Source organism: Chelon labrosus, assembly GCF_963514085.1.
Source record: "Chelon labrosus genome assembly, chromosome: 14".
In the NCBI taxonomy this organism is placed as follows: domain Eukaryota; kingdom Metazoa; phylum Chordata; class Actinopteri; order Mugiliformes; family Mugilidae; genus Chelon; species Chelon labrosus.
In genome coordinates, this window is record NC_140347.1 from 26175979 (window position 1) to 26197525 (window position 21547).

Here is a 21547-nt window from a genome sequence, read left to right on the forward strand (position 1 = left end):
GAAAGCCCACAGTGACCCATGCTGATGCTTCTGCTGCTGCTGCTGCTGCTTCTCCTTGCCCACATTAATTGCTGTGTTTGCATGAGCGTCATTTGCCATTCAAATCACACCTGTCCACAACAGCAGCAGCCTCCGGAGCCGGTGGGAAAGAAAGGAAAAGATTTATAAGCGACATTCCGAACAGATAAACAACAGAGCCGCGATTTTTCTAAAAGGAAAGTTGGCCTTCCGGGCCTTTTTGAACAAGTACAGATTTTCAAAATGAGTTTGTTTTTTCCGACTTTATATGGATGCCAATTAATCCATTTTTGCACTTTTTATGTTACAGACCAGGAAGTTATGAGTTGAAATATTGAGTTGTCTTATACAGGTCAGGATTTTTGAGGTATCTGTGTGACAAAACTTGGTTTGAGTCTCAAAGTGAGTAATATTCTTTTGAGTTTGTTTCTCCTTTTCCTTACTGGAATAGGAAACTACATTTTAATTTGTCCCACTTTGATAGAAGACATGTTCACTTGAGAAGACCAGTGGATTTATTTAGTCTAGGAACAAATTTATTACATTCTTCACATGACAAGAACTGTGTGGCTCTGTGGCGCACTCTGCTGTCGCTTTATTGGCACAGCTGAGAGTTCTAGCAAATATGTACTGTATGTATGTATATGTCCTCATATATATGGATGTACATATGTATGTAAATATGGGAAATTTACATTATAATTTATTTTTAAAAAGAAAGGTAAAAAATATGATTCATATTTCTAGCAGTTATACATTATACCTGCACATTTTAATAATTTCTAGAAATACATAACATTTACAGAAAGTGCATATTCTGTTATATATTTATTTCAATTTAATGTTGGAATCATATCTGATAACATTTTAAATGATTTTATTCTATTAACTGTAACTATTAAAAGTTCACCAGGGCCTAGTCAAAGTGCAGTCATCTTGTCGACAGCAGATGGCAGCAAAGACCTGATTACACTTCGAGATACATTTTATTAATATGGTTGACATCTATATGGAGTTTGTGTTATATTGTGTCCGTTATCACTATTCACAATTTCACGGCTACGTGCGTCTTGTAAAACTCAATTTTGTTTTCAGTTAAATTCAGTCATGCATCGTAAAGGACATCTAAAAGGGGGGCCTGCACTTTGTTTTTCTTTCGTGATGAACCAATCAGAAGCCGCGTTTCGAACCCCGCCTCCTGTCAAAGGAAGACAAAGGACCAATAGGAGCAGAGGGAGGGCAGGAGAGCGGCCGAGAAAGACCAGAGCCATACATACTCAACGTTTAACGAGGCAGTTTTCTTGACGTGTATACGTATGAGCTCATTTTACAGGTTAAATGAGGTCAAGTTAGATTTAAAGGAGATTTTCTGATTCATGAAAGGAAACTGAGAGGAGAGAAGGCGACACTGTTAGATAAGAAAAATACTCTGAATGAGAGCCTGCGTGTGCGCATAAGTGCAGTTCAGGGTCAGACATGAGTTGGTTGCGTCAACACACGGCTCTGGCTGCAGTGTGGCGTTGGTAAATACGTTTGACCTCGTGTAGAGAGAGAGAGAGAGAGTCAAACTGGATTAAACGCTGCCTGCAGCAGTGGCAGGAGGAGGAAGACGACTAGCTAATGATCTATACCTCTGCTGCTAGCAAACAGTGTCCCGTAAATAATAAAATCCTCGTGAAACCGTCTTTCTCATATCTCAACTAATAAAGTGTGAGTGTTTTGACTCGCCTGCCACAGTTGACCTCGTCTGACAGAGTTGGACAAACAAGAGAAGACGCTGCGCGACAGCTGCTGGTGAGTACCTGAAATCACAGATTAGCATGCATTAGTATTAGCTATTACATATGCACGGTGAAGTATATTTTAGCTCGCTATTTTAAAGCTCTTCCTCCAATTCTGCGTGCATAGTCCTCTTTTGCGTGCTGACGCGACGGATATCAATGGCTGCTCGTGTTTATGCAACTTTGGACTCAGTGGAAACTTATTTGAAACTATTTAATCTTTTTATTTAAGCTCAGTCCGCAAACGAAGCCGTGATGGGTAGTTTATTTAAAACGTGGCAGGCGTTTGTTTTTGCAGCGTCTCGTGCCTGCGCGCACGCCCACGAGGAAGTTTGGTAGATTTGAAATGGGCACTTTCATTAGTTAGAAGGGTTTGTGGCGTAACTCTAAAAAAGTTAAACAGGAGAACATGCTTAGTGAGGGTGTGTTAAAGCTTATTAGAAAAATATTAATGATGGAAGGATATATCCGGCAGTATGCAGCTTATCTGTATCCCATCTCTTTCTAGAAACCAATGTTTATGACATGACGGAAGTGGTGTTATTAAACCTTAGCTGAAAACAGGTACTGGACACAAATAGTCATAAAATGTCAGAAAGTGCTGATATCTGCACTACACTTTAAGACGAGAAATTTCCATATATATATATATTTAATTATGTTTTAATATCTTTGTTAGAATATAAAATGAATTCTCTCAAACTTTGAGACAAACCATAACATTTTCGCTAAGATGAGTCACTGATGATACACGTTTATCAGAAAATGGCCACTACGTGACAAACTGCATCACAGAACTACACAAGTATATTTGAGGTAATTCCTTTCAAATACTTTGCCCATCAAACTTTATTTTTAACTTTTAAAGCTCAGGCTGAATGTTTCCCTTCACTTTTGTGATATGCCACTGTTGCCGCAAACAATACATGTTGGATGGGAGGCTGTTGGTGGATTTCTTTTTTTATACTCTTAACTACTACAACTATTTGATATAAGCCACAGCTAGTAATTGTGACACTGTTGTGGCTGCTGTGGTTTAACTGATGACATTTTTCTTGTCCAAGCATGATATTAAGAAGATGACAAGAGCCGCTGGCTTGGTTTCATTCAGTCATTAGCTCTTATCAAACTAAAGTATGGAAATAATAATGAAGGCCATTTTCATTTACTTACCTTTGTTTTAATGTAACAGGCAGTAATGGAAGTAATATAAATCTATTCAACTGTGACTGTTTACTTTTCTGTTTCTTTATAATCACAGAGGAATCACAGTTATTACTTATTGTAGCCAGAAGAACAGAAAAAAAACATTATTATTATGATAATTCTTATTAATTTAAGGATATGTGGTTTGACGACCAGTACTCCTCATGCTTTAGTACATTATTACACAAGAACCGTTTTTGATTGTGTCATTTATTATAACAGAACTCTGACTGTGCCTCCGGTCTCGTAGTCTTGCAGGGAACATGGTTTTCTTCACGTTTCCCCTGTTAGCGGTAGTGGCTCACCACTGCACAGTAACGGGAAACATTTCCCAAATCTGGCTCAGGACCAGCAGTCAAGGGCAGTGATGTTAGACTGTCAGTAAGCCATGAGGTGTACTGAACAGCATTCAGGCCTTGACTAACACCGCCTGGCTATTTCCATAGCAGTGAGACAACACTTTTTACAGCAGACAACAGCTGAGGCTTAGATGTGTGTGTGTTGCGTAGTGGCTGCACAGTTCCACATAGAATCACAGTCCTATAAAAAGTAGTTACCTTTTAGTTTTCCTCCTCGCCTCTCCTCTCCTCTCCTGTATTGTTCAACACATTATATTTGGCAATAAACAGTTAACTTCCTCACAATGGTGGCCGGTTTTGCAAGTCAAATCTGTAGATTTGGGGTTTACAGTTCTAAATGTCAGTAGAGAAATGCAAGTTGATTTAAGAAAAGCTTTGCATATGCTCTGTACAGTATGCAGCAGATATTAATTTGTATAGAGGTTTGCAAAAGCAGTTCTCATATCTTGAGGTTGTGTGCAGACTTATCTAAAGTTTGTACTAAAGTAAAGATGTTTGTGAAAGATTGGTGTTTGGGGAAACGTTCACTCAGCGTGGTAGAACTTGATAATTGGCATGATGGAAGTATTTTGAATAAAAATCAAGTGCATATGTTTCATTCTATTTTTTTATATATGTATATACACAATTCAAATTAAAGAAAAAAAGCCCATCACTACCGTCCCAGTGTTTCCAAAAGTCCAGATGATAACAGGCCCGCTAGTAGAAATTAAAAAAAGAACACTTAAATGTAAAACATTTATTGTCTTTATATTGTCCTTGTCCACAGTTATTAAAAAAAATTCCTAATGCTGCTCGTCCTTTATGTTCACAAACTGTGGTGCACCTGGTCTTCAGTCCACCATCCAAAAACACAGAGCAGCCCTGAAGGAGGATGGGTGACCCACTTACTGCGTCAGTCCGTGTATGTGGGGTGCTTCACACACACATATTACTTAGACTCTATCAGCAACAGCTTTTTCCATTGGCCCAAATCCCAGCTGAGCTGTGTCGAAGCACGTTGTCACACCCGCAAAACGTCACCTGTAACACTGGCTGCAGACAAGAATGCAGCATTGTTGTTTAGATAAAAATGGAAAGGCTTCAACTTTGAGTTGTATTCATGAGCATTATCATCATAGTTTAATAAAGGGCCAGCTGTATCAGTGAGTATAAGATACACCAGATTATTTCTTGGAAGGAAGGTGTAATAATTTTAGATAGGCCTTAGTAGAAAACAATCTTACAGTCCTGTTAGTGGCAGTAAGAAATGGAGAGTAGTGTGACTGCCAACCTTACACGAACTAAACTCATGCAGCCACATAAGCACAGAAATAGCTAGAACATTTAGGCTATCTGGCACTCCTCCCCTTTCGTTGGCAGTGGCAGTTCTGGATCCAGCCCTACACCACATACACATATTGACAGCTTACATGTGCGGCGTTCGCCTTTCCTTTAGTGTGTTCACGTGCGGCCGGATGGGGATTGGAGGTCACGAGTATTTTTAGACAAATTATTAAAGTTATCCGAAGATGTGGTGACAGGTGTATGCTTATGTGTGTAACTGTTGACAGTGTGTTGACACCAGTTTTATTTCCCTCCACCTGTTCTCTTGTCCATTGGTTCATCTTTGTCTCTGTGTGCTTCATATCTTTCTGGACCAGTTGATGTTACATATTTAGATACAGCAGTCCTTGTTCAGTTTGTGTCGCTGTTCTCAGTGAACAGTACGGACTTCTCCATGCTGGCAGGCTTATTTCATATGAAAGTAAACTAACAGTGACATTCGCCTTACATTTCTTTATTTTCCTGTTTTCCTCTCTCTAGTCCATCATGGCAGGAGATATGATGTTACTGATGCGAGGCTTGGCTAAGTTAAGTCAGGCAGTTGTAGAGACTCAGAACAACGCTCTGCGCAGTGGGACAGGTAAGTTCACTATATATCAGCTTTGAAAAATACTTTTTTCTTTATTTACTCTTCTTTTATTTTTAATAGTCTGTTGTCACTTTATGGAAGTACAAGTTTCACTGTGGGACTCTGGACAGACTTTAATGACAGTGTTCTGCTTTAACACCTAATGCTAACTAACCAACTCCCTGAGAACGGGTTAACTTTTGGTTAGCATAGACTGAAATCAGAAATGCTAGCAAGACGTTTTTCAGCTGAAATGAAAATAGTTTGTTTACACTGTAGCCTATTATACCAAAATGTGAAAATATTAAAATAATAATTAAAAATGGTAACACTACTATCTTGTCACCTTTAATTGAATTCTTTATTCAAAACATTAGCTAAGCTGCTATATCCATGAGAGTAAACTCATTTGTGGCTAGTAAGCGTTTTTCAGATAAAAGAACTCATAATCCATTTTTCTGCCATTTAGCCTATTGTACAAATAATATGCTTTAATTCTAACAAGTTAGTGTCACATTAAAATGTGTGTTGGGGAAAAGAGAACTTCCATAGGGCTCTTTCAAGCTAACCATTAGCAAAGCTACTAAACCATTATAATACACTCATTTAGTCTAAATTAGCAAAAATATTATTATTTTATAAAATGTTAGTTTCACATCTAAACAGTTCTCCTCTGAAAAGGAGTGGTCACATTATTATCTTGTTAGCTTCAGTAGGGTTTCTTTTAAACTATAAGCTAAATTATCGCTAACTCAAATGATGTCTTTTGGGAAAAGTTTTTTTTTTTTCAGCTGGATTTATTATTAATCCACAACTTTCTTTTTGAGCCATTAGCTAAACCTCTAATTCCCATTTTGGCTTGTAATCAAAGAGGCTAAAAAGCATTTCTTCCGTCTGAAGACTTGATAGTGCAGAAATTTTATAGATCATAGCCTTGCATAAAGATAGCAGACTATAAATTAAAGGCACCTATCACTTTATACTTCACAGTTTTACAAGGACTGTGATAGGATATCATCGCTGTGTATAGAAATGATTATCCAACATTTGCTTTTGTACTAGTGGGATATCTTAGCAGACGGCAAACAAAGCAAGTCTAACTTTTCATGTATTTTGTTTATTACCAGTCACTGTTTATGACACTGATCATTTTCTTGTACATCAAGTTTGGGACTCCAATAGACGTTAAAGCAAATAGAGTTATGAATTGTCTTGTTTGGATTTTGTAACCCAGGGATCCCTGGCGTTGGTGCTGCTGTTCAGACTGTCCAGTCAGCTGCTGAGCAAGGCCTATCTGTGGCCATGATGAAAATGCAGGTCTGTGTGTGTTTCAGGAAATACCGTTGTGTGTATTAGCTTGCAGATGGTGATATGGAGAATTGTATATTAATGTATATTATTAACAAGATAATACTGTTGATATATTTTCATTGTGTGTACGTGCATATATGTAAATCTATCTGTCTTTATAGGAGCTGTCTGGCCAGCAGCAGACCTCTTCATCAGAGTCAGAATTTGACTTTCCTCAGGATGACAGTGCATTCACAACTTCAGAGTTCAGGGAGGAAGGTGGGGACTTCACAGTGGATCCCTCAAGAAGTAGTGACGAGGCAGCAGCAGCAGGGGTGAACCAGGCCAGTGGGAAACAGTCATTGTTTGAGGGATACAAGGATCCCAGCAAACAGTTCAGTGGACACACCAGATCTTACCATCAAGATGCCAGGTATGAAAAGTTTCTTATTCAGTTGCAGTCAGTAGTGAACAAGTATTTGGTATCGTTTTAGGAAGATAAAGGTAATCATTTCTGCTTTGTATGTTACAGACATTTCATTGGACATCATCTCTACAACCACAGCCTGAACAGGCATGCGTGGGGACAACTTAATTGTCATCCTGTCGGTCAGCTCAGGAGCTACCATCAGGACCCGTCCACAGTGGGCGGACTGACAGCTGATGACATAGAGAAAGCCAGAGAGAGCAAGAGGGATGAGATAAAGCCGCACAAACAGATGGTAATTCCTCATCCTCATTCTCTGTAATTAAACACAAAAGCACACAGATATTCATGATCTCTCTTTGACATTTTAATAGAAAGGTTTCATTGTGTTCTGTGTTTTTTAGTTGAGTGAGAGAGCCAGAGAGAGGAAAGTGCCTGTGACCCGTCTTGGCAGACTGGCCAACTTTGGAGGTAGAGCAATATGTTTGTTTCTGAAATTTGGATGAATCATTCATTCATTCATGTTCATCTATCTGCATTTGTAGTCATATGTGACTGCCTGTCTGTGTGTCTGTCTGCAGCTACAATGTTACCGTAACCCACACTTTAATAATCAGTCCAGATGATATTTATTGGAACATACCTCTCTCATACCTTTCGTACCTCTTTAGTTGGTGTTAGGATAATCTTATTTTTATTCTTTAGTTAATATAAGAATAAGAATAAGAAAACCTTTATTTGTCCCACAATGGGGAAACTGCAGTTTGCAACAGCATGCAGAAATGACAGAGATAGAACAGATAATAGACATATTGCACAGACTGGTGTTATTACACCATAAGGTGTAATAATATTGCACATATTAGGAGTGCTCGCCGTGGAGCCTAACAGCAGCAGAAGAACACAACATAGTCTGAGTGCTTTGTCAGTGTTTGTAACATGACGTATAACTGAGTTCTGGTAAGAAACCTTAGAGTCTACAATCTGACTGGAAGCTCCCGTTCCTTTTAAGCAGTGGCCACTGGGTTCAGCGTGTCATTACTTCATGGCACGACCTTCTCATATGACAAACATCAACACCAACACCACCAGGATGTATGTAAAGCCATACGTAAAGACCAGCAAACACAAAATGCAAAGAGACTGTGGAAAATAACAGAAATATAACATGCATAAATGTTATCTGTTTATCAGCTGGAGCTGTGCTTAAACAAACACTTCAAGAAATGAGGTCAAGCTTCCACAGCCTTTATTAATGGACCTGTGTTCCTGTTCGGATAAATACATACCTTGTAAGCCAGCTCTAAGCTGACAGAGTGAGTGCTTTGCAACATTTAAGCCTATTTGCTCATATTAACTACAACATATGAAAAACATGTATATATAAAAGTACATCTAAAAACAAGTGATGGATATAATTAATAATTTAAATGATCAGCACCAGATATAATTTATATAATTGATAAAAGTTGTTTCCTAGCTACTACTAGCTCATTACCTTTAATTCTATATTTTAGGTCTAATTTTGATATGTAATATTGACATGTTTGGAGCTAAACGCAGGTACAGAAACTTGCTGGTTCCAGTTTCCATATTAATATCTATCATATCTAGATGGGATGTTTATACATACACAAAAATCGTAATGTTCACTCAGCTAAAAACTCACCTCTAGCCTCAGATGTCGTTTAACGTGACCGTTCCAGGGATTTTATATCAGAGGACAGATGACAGCTAAGATAACATGTGGCATAAAGTCAAAGGAGAACATGCACTGGACTAAAGTAAACCTAGAACAGTTTGAGATAAATCTCAGCGGGCTGCCAACACAAACACACACAGAAGAATTTAGCCAAGACACTTTCTAAACAAGCGGAGTCGCTACAGTGAGATACATCAGGTAGAGCAGAGTTGATTCAGCATGTTGACAGTCGTAACATTGAGAAGGTGTTGAAAGGGGGAGGCGTCGGAGGAATGTGGCCTCAGCTTGTCCTTCGTTTTCCTGCAACATGTGTTTACAAGTTCTGCAAGTGTATTGTTTTTCTTCACAGCTGCGAGGGCAGGTTTTCCATATTTAAGTTGGAAACGAGCAGCAAAGTGATTCAGAGTATCATAAATCTCTTGGCATGTTTCCTGGCAACAGCAGATGCAGCAGCATGTTTAGGCATCCCATAGCTGTTATTAATGTTGCAGCTTTCAGAGGCTTTATTGACAGAACTTTAGATTTGGTTCTGAATACCATGTAAAACAATAAGCCAGTAAGTAATTCATTTTGTAAACACGTATCTGTTCTGTAGGGCAAGTGATGGACAGACACTTGTGCTTGATCTGGAAAAATATCAGTGACTGAGAGACCCTGCAGGAAATGCTGATCTATCTTTGGCTCTCAGTTGAACACACTGACATCACACAGATATATGCATACATGATGCTGGCTCATCCTCTCTGTTTAATTCTGTGAATTTCAAAAAGTAAACTAGTAAATAAAACATGAAGGACATGAAGTAGACACACACACACACACACATATATGTGCAGTACAAAGCTCTGTACACATTTTTTCAGAAAGTGTGGTGCATGACTTCCCTCATGGCCAACCTGTTTCCTGCAGTCGAGGCACAGACCTGTTTTCTGGTCGTGAAGAAATGCTCTGCCGATTTGTATACAAGACGCCGTGGCCCGCTGTGTCCTAATTTGTCCATCTACGACTGCATCTCAGATTTGCTGCTTCGGAGAGACCGCTGACTAACTGATTATGTAATGCTGAGTTATGTAAGGTGGATGCTATGCTTGGAGGAGCTTGTTCACAAACAGACACCTCCTCATGTAGTCTTCCTTTTGGTTTTCATTATCTGATGATACAGTCCTGTAACCTTTAAAATGTAAGGGTTATTCCATGATTAGATTAGTGATATAAGTTCTCAGATGGACAGCAGAAATACAGCTATTACTAGCTATTACTAATATTGTGTAGGTCTCCCTTGTGCCTCCAAAACAGTTGTGACTCATCAGAGAATGTCCTGTGGTGTCTGGCAACAGAATGTTGTTGATAGGGGCCTTTGGGTCCTATGGGTTGAGGGGAGGGGCCTCTGTGGATCATCCCACAGATACTTGATCAGTTTGGGATCTAGTGAATTTGGAGGCCAGGTCAACACCTTGTGCTGTTCTTCATGTTTTTTTGAGTTGTTCCTAAAGCAACTAAAGTTGCTAAAGTGTGTGTGTCTGTGTCAGACTGCATCCTGCTGGGGATGGCTGCTGCCATCAAGGAGTGTCATTGCTATGGGGTGGGGGTGCCTGGTCTGGTCTAGGTGGCTGGTACATGTCTAAGTAACATCCACTTGAATGCCAGGTCCAAAAGTTTCCCAGCATAACACTGAATTATCACCTGATGGTCAATGTTGTTTACTTCTGCTGTCAGTGGTTTTAATGTTGTGGCTGATCGATATGTGTGAGACTGCAACTGATGGCTTCATGTAGTTTAGCTACACAGTTATACAGAGTTATCACTGAGCACTGGTGGCATATTCTGACAGGTGTCTGGGGTGAAGGTCCCGTCGCTGCATAACTCTGTGGTTTGAAGTCTTGTTTGTGTGGAAGTGTGTTTATATGTCTGATAAACATACAGTGATACATTGGTTTGTGTTTGTATAATGAACTTGCCAACTCTAACTGTGATGTTCTCTGTGTGTTTGTACCAGGTTTAGCTGTCGGTCTGGGTATCGGAGCGCTGGCAGAAGTAGCAAAGAAGACAATGAGAAACAACGGTGCAGCAGGTGTCACACAAACACACCCAACAATAAACAAACCCAGCATACAATGAATGGCTTTTTCACTTATTTACTTATTAAGTAAAGAGCATTGCTTGCTTTTGCATTAACACTGAGGCATATTTTTGAAACCTGTATATTCAGCTTTTGTACTGGAATTATGAACTTATTGAGGAAAAAGGATCAGTAATAAAGCAATAAAGGTTATTTATATAGACATGTTTTTTTATTCTAGCATTTTTTTTATGAGCTTTTGTTTGGGCATACATTTAGGAATATTATGTATAGAATGTAAACTCACCATTGTTTCCAGCCAGTAGAAAAAGAATCAAAACATAATGAAGGCATGTCTGTTCATTTTTGCTTCTTGAACATGCAAAGAATTTGCTGCTGACTTCTTGCTGAATAGCACCTCTGTAAAAGCTAACATCATTTTGTTCTACACACCCATCGCTTGTGCATGTTACAACACGTTATACGCTTTCTGTATGCCAACTGAGTGCAATAAAAGTGTAATTAGGTTGCTTCCTTCACCAGCGTGCCTCCTACAAAGATACTCCTGCTGAGCTCTACTAATCCTAAACATAGGCTAAGCTGAAGCAGAGAGTACAGGTGTAAATCTGCGGCATTTGTCCACCTGTTTGTGAGTGTTTATCTTTGTGTGGGCTTTAATCCCAGCAGGGACGCTCTGAACAATGTGCTAAGTGTGTGTGTATGTGTGTGTATGTGGCAAATCTCTGTTAAAGCTCCTGAAGATAGCTTCAGACATGCTAAAACACTATCTGACGGCCTACTGACACATACATACAGTCACACATGTTGGTATAGCCCATACTGCATATAAACCTGGATCTAAACTACTGATAAATCACATGTGAATGGAACAGACATGTCGTACGTTTATACTCACTTCAGTTCGCTTTATACTTCTTCAGGTGACAAGAAAGCTGTTCTGGACTCCAGCCCTTTTCTGTCTGAAGCCAACGCTGAGCGCATCGTCAGAACTCTGTGTAAAGTCAGAGGAGCCGCATTAAAACTGGGACAGATGCTCAGCATTCAAGGTGATGAGCGAACGCACCATTCACATTTTTATTTGCGCTTTTGTTGCCAGCAGTGTATGCAGCATTTTATTTTTTTTTTTAACCATATTGCTTTCTTGTAGAGCAAAAACACTCACAAATGCTTCTGTGGAGCGAGGTCACAAAAAACAAGAAAGTGCAGTTTGTAGATGGATCTGAATTTAATACAATTTAAGCAAAACCCAGCCTGACTCACATTCCCTTCATACAAAGCGTTCTTTTTTTGGCACTGCTTTAACCAAAGATTTCATAACAAAAGCAATCCTGTGATCACAGTTAGCAAAGAAAGTTGGCACAGACACCAGGTTGTTGTTGCCAGTAGTGCACGTTCTGTGATGCGTGTTTTAGAAGGCAGGTGAACAGACTTTGTACTCATATAGTGGAGTTTTGTTTTGTTTCTATTTTCTCTATTACAGCTTTGACATTGACACTAACCTGCATGTAGGTTAATGGTTGTTTGTGATCGTGCACAAACTACAGAGGAATGCCAACAGCAGTAAACACTCTGCTCTGGTTAATGTAGTGGGCTCAGGTAACAGCAGTAAACACATCATCAACGTTTTGTTTATCTCTGTTGCCCTGCTGCCTGACCTTGGCTGGTGACCCTTTTCTGTGGCATGCATTTACCATGCTGTGAACATGTGAGTGCAGAATTTGTGCACACAGTACAGTGTAGTAGATCAAACAAGCCACAAACACAGGAGTAGGAGAGAAATGCACATCGGCTGCCCAGTGTTTGCTAATCAGGTTTCAGCACAGTGGATTGACCTTGTTTGAATGTGCTGGTAGAAATGGCACAGCTTTATATCTCAACTGGTGACAAGTTGTGTCTTAAATTACGGGTGAAGAGGTGACAATAGTCTTCTATAGATTGACACACACAGCCTCACTTCACCTCCCATGGAGAATGTAAAAGATTGAAATAGACGTATTTATTGTGTGACCGACTGGAGTTGTGTAAATCTGGAGGATAGAAATCATTGCAGTGGTCTTTGCACATTGCTGACATTTATCTGTCATGGCAGGCATGTGGGGAGACGAGTGTCTGTCCAACCATTGTAGCCTCTAGCACAAATCTGAAATAGTGTTCATCCTCAAATGCCTCAAGTTGTTCTTATACTGGTCATTAGAATTTCTAGTACATATTCCTCATATCATCAACAGCATCCCATAAAAAACAATCTCAGCTGCTGAGTGGTATTAGTTATTTATTGTGATAGTGTGTAAGCCTGGAGTCTTTCAGTCTCTTGCTTAACAGTTCAGCTCAGTTCTGTAATGTGCCTCATGTGATCAAGCAGTGTGATCGAAGATTTACTGTAACTTGTCAAATGTCCTTTAGTGTTTGCTGCAGAAGTTCTTAGATTATTGGTTTATTGAAACTCAGATGTGCTATGAACTCTGCCAGCTTACCTTAAATGTGTTTTTATTTTGCCTTTGTTTCAGACGATGCCTTCATCAACCCTCAGCTCGCCAAGATCTTTGAGCGCGTAAGACAGAGTGCCGACTTCATGCCAATCAAACAAATGACGGTAAGAGTCTTTCCTTGTACATTAACTGGCATTCTAATTTTAAAGGGCATCACACATTTTATTGATGGCGCAGTAATAAAACGATCACTCCTATTCACCTTTAACTCCGTGTCTACAGAAAGCGTTGAACAACGACCTGGGCCCTAACTGGAGGGACAAGCTGGAATCGTTTGAGGAACGTCCGTTTGCAGCAGCGTCCATCGGGCAGGTCCACCTGGCGAGGATGAAGGATGGGAGGGAGGTGGCCATGAAAATACAGGTGAGGATGTGTGTATACACAGCACGTTCTGGTGTTATTAAGATAAACACTGTAACTAGAGAGTGTATTGTTGTGTCTCACACGACATACACAAAGACACTGCACTGATCCCTCTGATCTGTTTACCTTTACAGATCAGACCTGAGTCAGCATAGCAACCATAAAAATCTAATCAATGTTATTTCTTAGAAAGCCCTTTGAGCTAAATCATATCATGCTTTTACATAATAAGATTGTCAAATTTTATGCGAAAGAAAAGCTTTCAGAAATTATGGAGGGCATGCCAGTAATATGTTAATGGATAATGGATTAGATTAGATTATAGATGATAATTGCAATCGGAAAGGCGGAAATGGTTTCGTATTAGAAAAAATAAATTTCTAAACGTTGCTCTGTGTGTCTGTTCGTCCTCAGTATCCTGGTGTGGCTCAGAGTATCAACAGCGACGTCAACAACTTGATGACAGTGCTGAACATGAGCAACGCCCTCCCTGAAGGTGTGCAGTCGAAGAACTCACACTGTACACTGTCCAAGCATTTCATGATGTTTAAACAGAGTTAGGATTTTCCGTCCAACCAGAAATTTATGTAGTTGGCTGTACTTGCTTTTTTTTTTTTTTGGACAACCTTCAGGGTTAATCAATTAAGCATACCCAGAAGTGCACTGTAAACATGAGCATGCCCAACGTCTTGTGTACACAGATAACATCTCCCCTTTACGACTCTGCTCAACTTTGCTCTGTTTCTCCTGTTCATCATCGTCCCTTTATTTATGCCCATTATTTTCCACCACCTGTATCTCTGAGTTACTGTTTAAAGAATTAATGCTAACATTTTTATGCCCTTTTGTTTTCTCTCTAGGTCTGTTTCCAGAGCATCTGATTGATGTGATGAGAAGAGAGCTAGCGCTGGAGTGCGACTATCTCAGAGAAGCTCAGTGTGCAAAGAAGTTCAGGTGGGGACTTGAAATAGGTTTCTTAGCATTTTGATTCACATCCTACATTATTTGTTTAGCGGCATTCTCATGTGTTCTGTGTATTCAACTGTATCCTTTAACCCCTCTGGAAGGATTGTATAATTTTTGTGTTCTAGAACTCTTAACATATCGAAACTAAATTAAATCTTGGGATTACTGTATTCTAGAACTCTGGATTGTACTGTTTATGCAGGGCTGTCTTCTACAACTACTTCAGTTCCACAGATAACTGCATTCTAAACCACTAACTGTCTATCCAGGAATAATTGCATTTTAGAACTCCCTACTCTGAGTCACACTCGGCATTCTAGAACTTTAACTGTAAAAGCAGGGCAACTGTACACGCTAACAGCAGCACATTCTGGAACTCAACTTTCAACGCAGTCTGATGATATGAAGCCAGCATTTATTTCTACTTGATGTGCTACATGTCAAAGTTGAGCTGGCTCCAATGATCCGGTGACGCATCAACCAATCATAGGTGTTTCTTTTACTTTTAAACGAATGAGCTCATCTCAGTGACTACATCCTAGAGAGCTGCCTGTTCAATGTCTGCAGTGACTGTACTGTGTAGTCTGGCTCAATCTCACAGCACACATTACAGAGAGTCTTGATATGCTCAAGTTACATACACAGAGATATAGTTAGCTTATTCCTTTCCCCTATTAAATGTTCATCTATTGGGTTCAAGGTCAGAACAAGTGCAGTCCAAATATATATATAGAGAGATTATACTCTATCAGATACTTTCCTACTTAAAGTAATTTGTGTTATTTATATTTGCATTGCTCATGTTTCATTCAGGGAGTTACTGAAGGACCATCCGTTCTTCTATGTACCAGAGGTGATAGAGGAGCTGTGCAGCAAACAGGTCCTGACCACTGAACTTGTTCCTGGGTTTCCCCTGGACAAAGCTGAGAACCTCACACAGGAGCTGAAGAACGAGGTACAGCTGACAAACGTTTCTCTGTTTCATAGTGGATCCCAGTGCAGTGAACACACCACACACCACAACCAGCCAAAAAGCAATACAGTTTAAAATGAGTGTTACCAATGAACAACAAGAGATTCTACATACAGTATGTATTTTCGGTCTCAGATCTGCCAGAACATCTTGATGCTGTGCCTCAGGGAGCTGTTTGAGTTCAGGTACATGCAGACCGATCCGAACTGGTCCAACTTCCTCTACGACCCACAGACACACAAGGTGAGCGTAAATACTACAGAAACCAGAGTTACGTCTACTGTGATTAAGAATATTATGGTGCAGACAGTGAGATTTGAGGGTATGAAAAATAATAAGTGATCATTGCATTATGACTCTGTAGGTGGCGCTGTTGGACTTTGGAGCTACGAGAGGATTTGATCTAAGCTTCACAGACCTCTACATAGAGGTAAGAGCAGTCAGCCTCATTCAATTTTTTTTATTATAATCTATTGTATTGATTGACTGAATATTATTCTATGAGCAGTTTATGGGGTTATACTATATTTATGCTGTAAACTGATCAGATAGTTACTGTTTTATATATTTTATAGGTCATATCACAAGTTACAACATTACTACCATACACACTATTAATCTGATATTTTTTTTAAATATTTTGTATACATTTGTGTAAAACTGTCACAGTAATTGATAGACAACAAAGCTCAAACTGCTTTACGTCACCTCCACTTATCTACTACTTTTGATTATGTTTTGATTTGTTGCAGAAGAGACATTCATACAAATGTAATCTCACTGGAGCCATATTTGTACTCAAGCCGTTGGCAAGTGGTAGCCACTGTTGAAGTTATATAAAATCAAATTTCCCATTTAAAATTCTGTTTGAATTAAGTCTTGGGTGGAGAAAATGAGAGAGACTGAAGGGATGGTAGTAACATGTGTGTCCTGTCTGTGATTGTAGGTTATCCGTTCAGCTGCCGAGGGCGACCGAGAGGGAGTTCTGAAGAAATCTATTGAGATGAAGTTCTTGACTGGTTATGAGTCCAAGGTAAGCACCTCTGTTTGTTTTTCTTCCTGCTCTACATCCCATTTCTGCATGCTCTACGGCATTTTTTTCCCCCTGATACCTATCAAAGCTAAAGAGGGTAGCTCATACCTATGCTCCAGAAGACCTGTGTTGTCTACTCCAGAAATGGGATGATGATCCAGCATCATTAACTCCCTAACCCTCTCTACAATATTTTTTGCTTGACACTGTATCGAGATAAACTTTTCTCTTCTTTTAAAACCAGCATTCAGTGTTTGTTGTTGTTGTTTCGGCGCAACCTTTGTCTGAGCCATAATTGCATAATTTACAAACTACTGTCTGACTAACTTAATATTCCAGAGTAAAGTTCTTCCACACAGCACAGACATGTTGTTTTCTTCTTCTTCATTTTATTTTGTAACGTGAAAATGAGTTTCACGTTCATAAGTCAGTGACTTGAGGAGTGTTTGATCAATAGCTCTTCTTTTGAGATTATGACAGGCTGGTCAGTTGTGACTAAGCACTTTATGTCTCCTTGCGTCCAGGCGATGGTTAACGCCCACGTAGATGCGGTGATGATCCTTGGCGAGGCCTTCGCCTCCATGGAGACATTCGACTTCGGTGCCCAGTCCACCACGGAGAGGATCCACAACCTCATCCCAGTGATGCTCAAACACCGACTCACTCCGCCTCCAGAGGAGACATACTCGCTTCACCGCAAGATGGGTGGCTCCTTCCTCATCTGCTCCCGATTGAATGCAAAGCTGCAGTGTAAGGACATGTTCCAAACAGCATATCAGAAGTATTGGGAAGGCCGCACACCTCCCTCTCACTTAGTCTGAGCCCATCACTGTCTGCCGATTTGATGAACTGGTCCTGGGGCCAACAGCAAAGTGCCCATCGATGGCGAGGTTTGGGTGAAGATGCAGAACTACTGAGCAGATGTTACCTGTCCTTAACTGGTCATTGAGCACCAGTGTCTTTCCTTTTTGGGAAACTACAATGAGGCTTTGAACAACCTTTATTCATATTTACAGCCACTATTTCTTAGCTTTATAGAAGGAGTGGCAACAAGGCATCTGCACTGTTTGTACCTAAGTATATATGGCCCAAAGAGGGCAGATGGAAAAGATGTAGGAGGTGGATGGAGGGAGAGCTCTGTTAGGTCTAAAATGAATGTATAAAGGTTGGAATTTTATCTCTTCTCTGTTCATTTCAAGATTATTCTTGCGTTTTCTTTTGTGTTGCTGTGTTTTGTTTTGGATAATCATACAAACTGTCCAGTTTGCCATGTAACGTGTAACTTTGATTGTGTCAAGGAAGAGAACTAAACTAACTGAAAGGCAAAAATCACTCAACAATGGGGTTAACACAGTGAACCGGCAGAATGGGTCTTAGTATGGACCAGGACCAACGTGTCTGTGTCACTTTTTGTTTTGAAGACGTTCGATTAGATTGTCTAGGTATACATAATACAGCTCAGTGTATATGTAGACAGCAGGTTAAATGTTGGTATGGTTTCTGTTTTTAGAAGGTGTGACAAACTGGTATTTGTCAGCATTGAACAAGAAAAGTTCTGACTTACCCCATCTATATGCAGTATACAATCATCTAGCTTCACAGTACTGAATGATGCTGTTGATCACATTTCAGTAGCTTTGTAATGTTGTTAGCTTTTAGCCCCCTAGGGAGATATTATGAGCATAGCATTAAATCAAACTGTTTCAAGGAAAACCATGATCTGTACGCTTCAGTCAACCTTCGGTTAAGGCATGTTTTCACTCTGTTTGTGCAGGAGGATGAAAGCATTGCTGCTATTATTTTGTGTCCTTTGAACGCTTAAAGTGTTAGGATTGTGGTTTAGACTTAACTTCATATCTCAGATTAGTTTTTTCTAGTATCAAAGCGTGATTTTCTTTCTGTTCATCTGTTTGTAGGAGATAGTGAAAGTAATACAGAAGTGACGTCACGTGGATCGATGAGGCTCTCTTTAAGAACATAAAGTCTGGTAGAAAAACAGAGCATGGCCCGCATCAACTCCGGGCCTGTGCTTAGTCATGAATGCTAATGAAGCACCGGAATAAAAGGTGCTCATCCTGATAACGCACAAAATCACCTTGCTGGCTCACCGAGCTTCCACAAGTCACTAATCTCTCCACGCCTCCTCGGGTGTAAAATCCTCCGTCACCTGGCTGGTGTGTGACTGTGAAAGTTCTCTGTGCTCTGCTTGGTGAATGCAGTTACAAAGATATCTGGTGTGACAATGGATTTAAAAAGGAAAAAAAAAAAAAAAGGTGCCTGAGGTTTTTTCAGCAGACGGGTTTTAGCTAGAAATCTCGACTTTATATTTCATATCTAGTCTCACTGAGAAGATGGTTGAAATTTTCTAAGCAAAATGCATTCTTAAGTGAAAGTTGTAATAAAATATTTTTTGAAAAGAGTAAATGTTTGTATGGTTTTTGCGTGTGGCTCTTAATATTTTCAGTTTCTTTAAAAGGATCTTGAGGAAAAATGTACTGCATATTAGGTCTGTGTTTGGACATTGAAACAACTTCTGTTCAGTCACCACTGGATAACTGGATAACTTTCAAATCAAGTGTCCAAACACTGAAAGCAGGGCTCTGAGTATAAAAATGGTATTCGTTCCTACATCTTTCTTCTAATTTGGATGTAAATCCTTACGGGGGCCTTCACTTACGAGGCCCCTCTCCTCTGCTTCCAGTTTTGATTTGGGAGGAAGACACCCTCTCTACTTTTAAGGTTGGGCTAAAGACGTTCCTCTTTGATCCAGCTTCTAGCTGGGACTGCTTTAGATGACCCTGAACCAACGCTTACTTATGCTGCTCCCATGGGAGGTCTCCCAGCAGCCTAGACCTATAGCAGATGCATTCAGCACCAGTTCTTTGCTTTCTCTTCCCTCACTATCCATGCATTTGAGTGCTGCTACTGTATATCATTAACTCTCTGTAACTCTGTGTCCCTCTCTCTATCTCTTTGCTGCTCTCTTCTTCTCTCCCCTGTCTGTTCTATCGCTTTTTTTCTGTCTCTACCCAGCCTCAGGCAGATGGGTCCCCTCATATTAGCCAGGTTCCTGTTCAAAGGAAGTTTTTCCCTTTTTGCCTCTGTAATCACTCTGGGGGTTCAGGATGTGGGATCTTTATGTATCTTGAAACAATTTGGACTGTTATTGATGCTATACACAGTAAGTAATTGAATACCCTAATAGTCTGCAGTTTAAGTCCAAATAAATTATATAACTGTTAGTTAAGTATGTTTCAGTAAACACCAAAAGTAACAAGAATTGTGTCAGTGTCCTGACATAAATGGACCTAACTGTATAACCCACATAAAAAGGTTCGATGGCCTTCGTTGAAGAGGTGAGGGTAAAACAGCAGAAGACAGAGACGGAGGTCGCCTTCCTTATTTAGCAATGTCTTGGCCAGCGGTGGAGGAACTGGCTGAGAGCCTGGGAAATAATCACACACACAAATATTCTCAGAATGTGAACGCACACACTTCCACTCTGGACAAGTAAATTGTGCCAGTGCACATGTACGGGAAAGCGGATGGTTTTTTGAGTGCGTCTACGTGTAAACCCACTCTATGAGTCTTCCCCTCTATCATTCGTTTTGTGTTCACTTTGGAAAATAACCCTTCACACATTTTTATTTCATCTTCATCAGTGTTGTAACATATGGTTGTAACTACAGCCTGTTGTAGTTCACCTCGATGCCCAGCAGACGGCGCTGCCGTGCTCTCCCGCAGTCACTGACAGGTCTGGTAGAACTCAAGCGGTTGGTGAATTTCGGACAACATCCAAATGAAGGAAGAAAACATAAGCAGCCTGGAGCCAGAAACATAATTATATGGAAGTCAGCTGGCTGCATCCGCTGTAAGAATTAAATATGACATGTGTGCCTTATTAAATAATATCCTGTCAGCAGAGGTGGGAGAAATGAGAGGGGAGGATGATTACACAAATCAGCTCTGATCAAATTAGGAGCATGTACACTCATATATGAATCTGCCAGTGCTGTTAGTGTGTGACTCTAAGCCACCAAAACCTGATTAGTGCACACATTCACTCATATTTCTGAAAAGACTTTGGGCTCAAGCTACAGCATATTGCTGTTGCTTAGCAAGCTTCTAATCATCAACAGCGTCACACTAATAATCAACAGCATATGTTTTATGGTGCAGTTAATGAAAGGCTTTCATTTAGTTTTATTAATCCCATTTAAATACCATCTGTGGTTTTCTTAAAAATACATTTCTAAAATATAAATCTAGAAACCAAATCAGACTCCCAGACAAGTCTCTGAGAAACACTATTTCTGAAGGACAATGACTCAAGATAATTTAAAGTTCAATTTCTCACAGGTTAAGATGAGCCTGGCATGTCCCCTGACCTACTTCAATACTGACCGGTCTGAAATAGTTTTCTTGCCCTGGTTGCTACTGCACTACATCTCAGTGACCCGAATGTGTTTTGACATTGCAACGTCCTCAACTGAAAGAAATGTGCAGGGTTGAGTCGCTGAGAAACAACTCAGCCCTGGTTGTGTTTACATGACTGAGAGGATGGTGGGAGTGTTAGTAGGATGTCGTGCACGGAGCGGTCCGGTCAGAAACCCTTATTTGGTGAGGGGACAGTCAGCACAATCCTTAAAGCCAAATACTCCAAACACTTTCCGTCAGTGTGATTTTGCACTGCGTTCGTCCTCATCACTGGCATCACAGATGGTTAATGACACTATTCTTAATATTGCCATGGAAACAGACATTGTGTGCCTTTAGTGTGGAGTAATCAAGAAGTGCACTTCTGAGCCTCTAAGCTGTAACCTAAACTTGGTGGCACTTAGCGGAGCTGTGGAATCGTCAAGATATTCCATTTTAACTTGTCGTCCAACACATTTCATTTCTGACTTCAGATTAATATATTCTTCTGATTTTACATGTGTTTGTTGAGGCCTCCCCCTCAAATTGG

At 40.1% G+C, this 21547-nt stretch overlaps 1 protein-coding gene across 2 annotated transcripts; it reads left to right on the top strand.

Annotated features, from left to right (window-relative positions):
- The first annotated feature begins 1327 nt into the window (after window positions 1–1327).
- LOC311499724 (atypical kinase COQ8A, mitochondrial-like) lies at window positions 1328–18980 on the top strand. 2 transcript variants are annotated; one of them, XM_084560831.1, is made up of 17 exons: window positions 1328–1812; window positions 5171–5270; window positions 6493–6575; window positions 6731–6981; window positions 7081–7270; window positions 7380–7446; window positions 10674–10748; window positions 11678–11803; window positions 13265–13350; window positions 13469–13609; window positions 14024–14105; window positions 14470–14563; window positions 15389–15530; window positions 15684–15791; window positions 15913–15978; window positions 16495–16581; window positions 17106–18980. In XM_084560831.1, the coding sequence occupies exons 2-17, from the start codon at window positions 5177–5179 to the stop codon at window positions 17400–17402; spliced, it is 1989 nt and encodes a 662-aa protein (XP_084416957.1). In that variant the 5' UTR covers window positions 1328–1812; window positions 5171–5176; the 3' UTR covers window positions 17403–18980. The 2 variants fall into 2 exon arrangements, with proteins under 2 accessions (XP_084416957.1, XP_084416958.1); XM_084560832.1 differs by having other exon boundaries at window positions 10674–10739.
- Window positions 18981–21547: the final 2567 nt, after the last annotated feature.

Coding starts and splice junctions, on each gene's coding strand:
- LOC311499724 (XM_084560831.1), top strand. CDS start 5,177: ATGGCAGGAGATATGATGTTACTGATGCGAGGCTTGGCTAAGTTAAGT. Junction 11,804..13,264: donor ACAGATGCTCAGCATTCAAG/GTGATGAGCGAA, acceptor CCTTTGTTTCAG/ACGATGCCTTCATCAACCCT. Junction 14,106..14,469: donor GAGCAACGCCCTCCCTGAAG/GTGTGCAGTCGA, acceptor TTTTCTCTCTAG/GTCTGTTTCCAGAGCATCTG.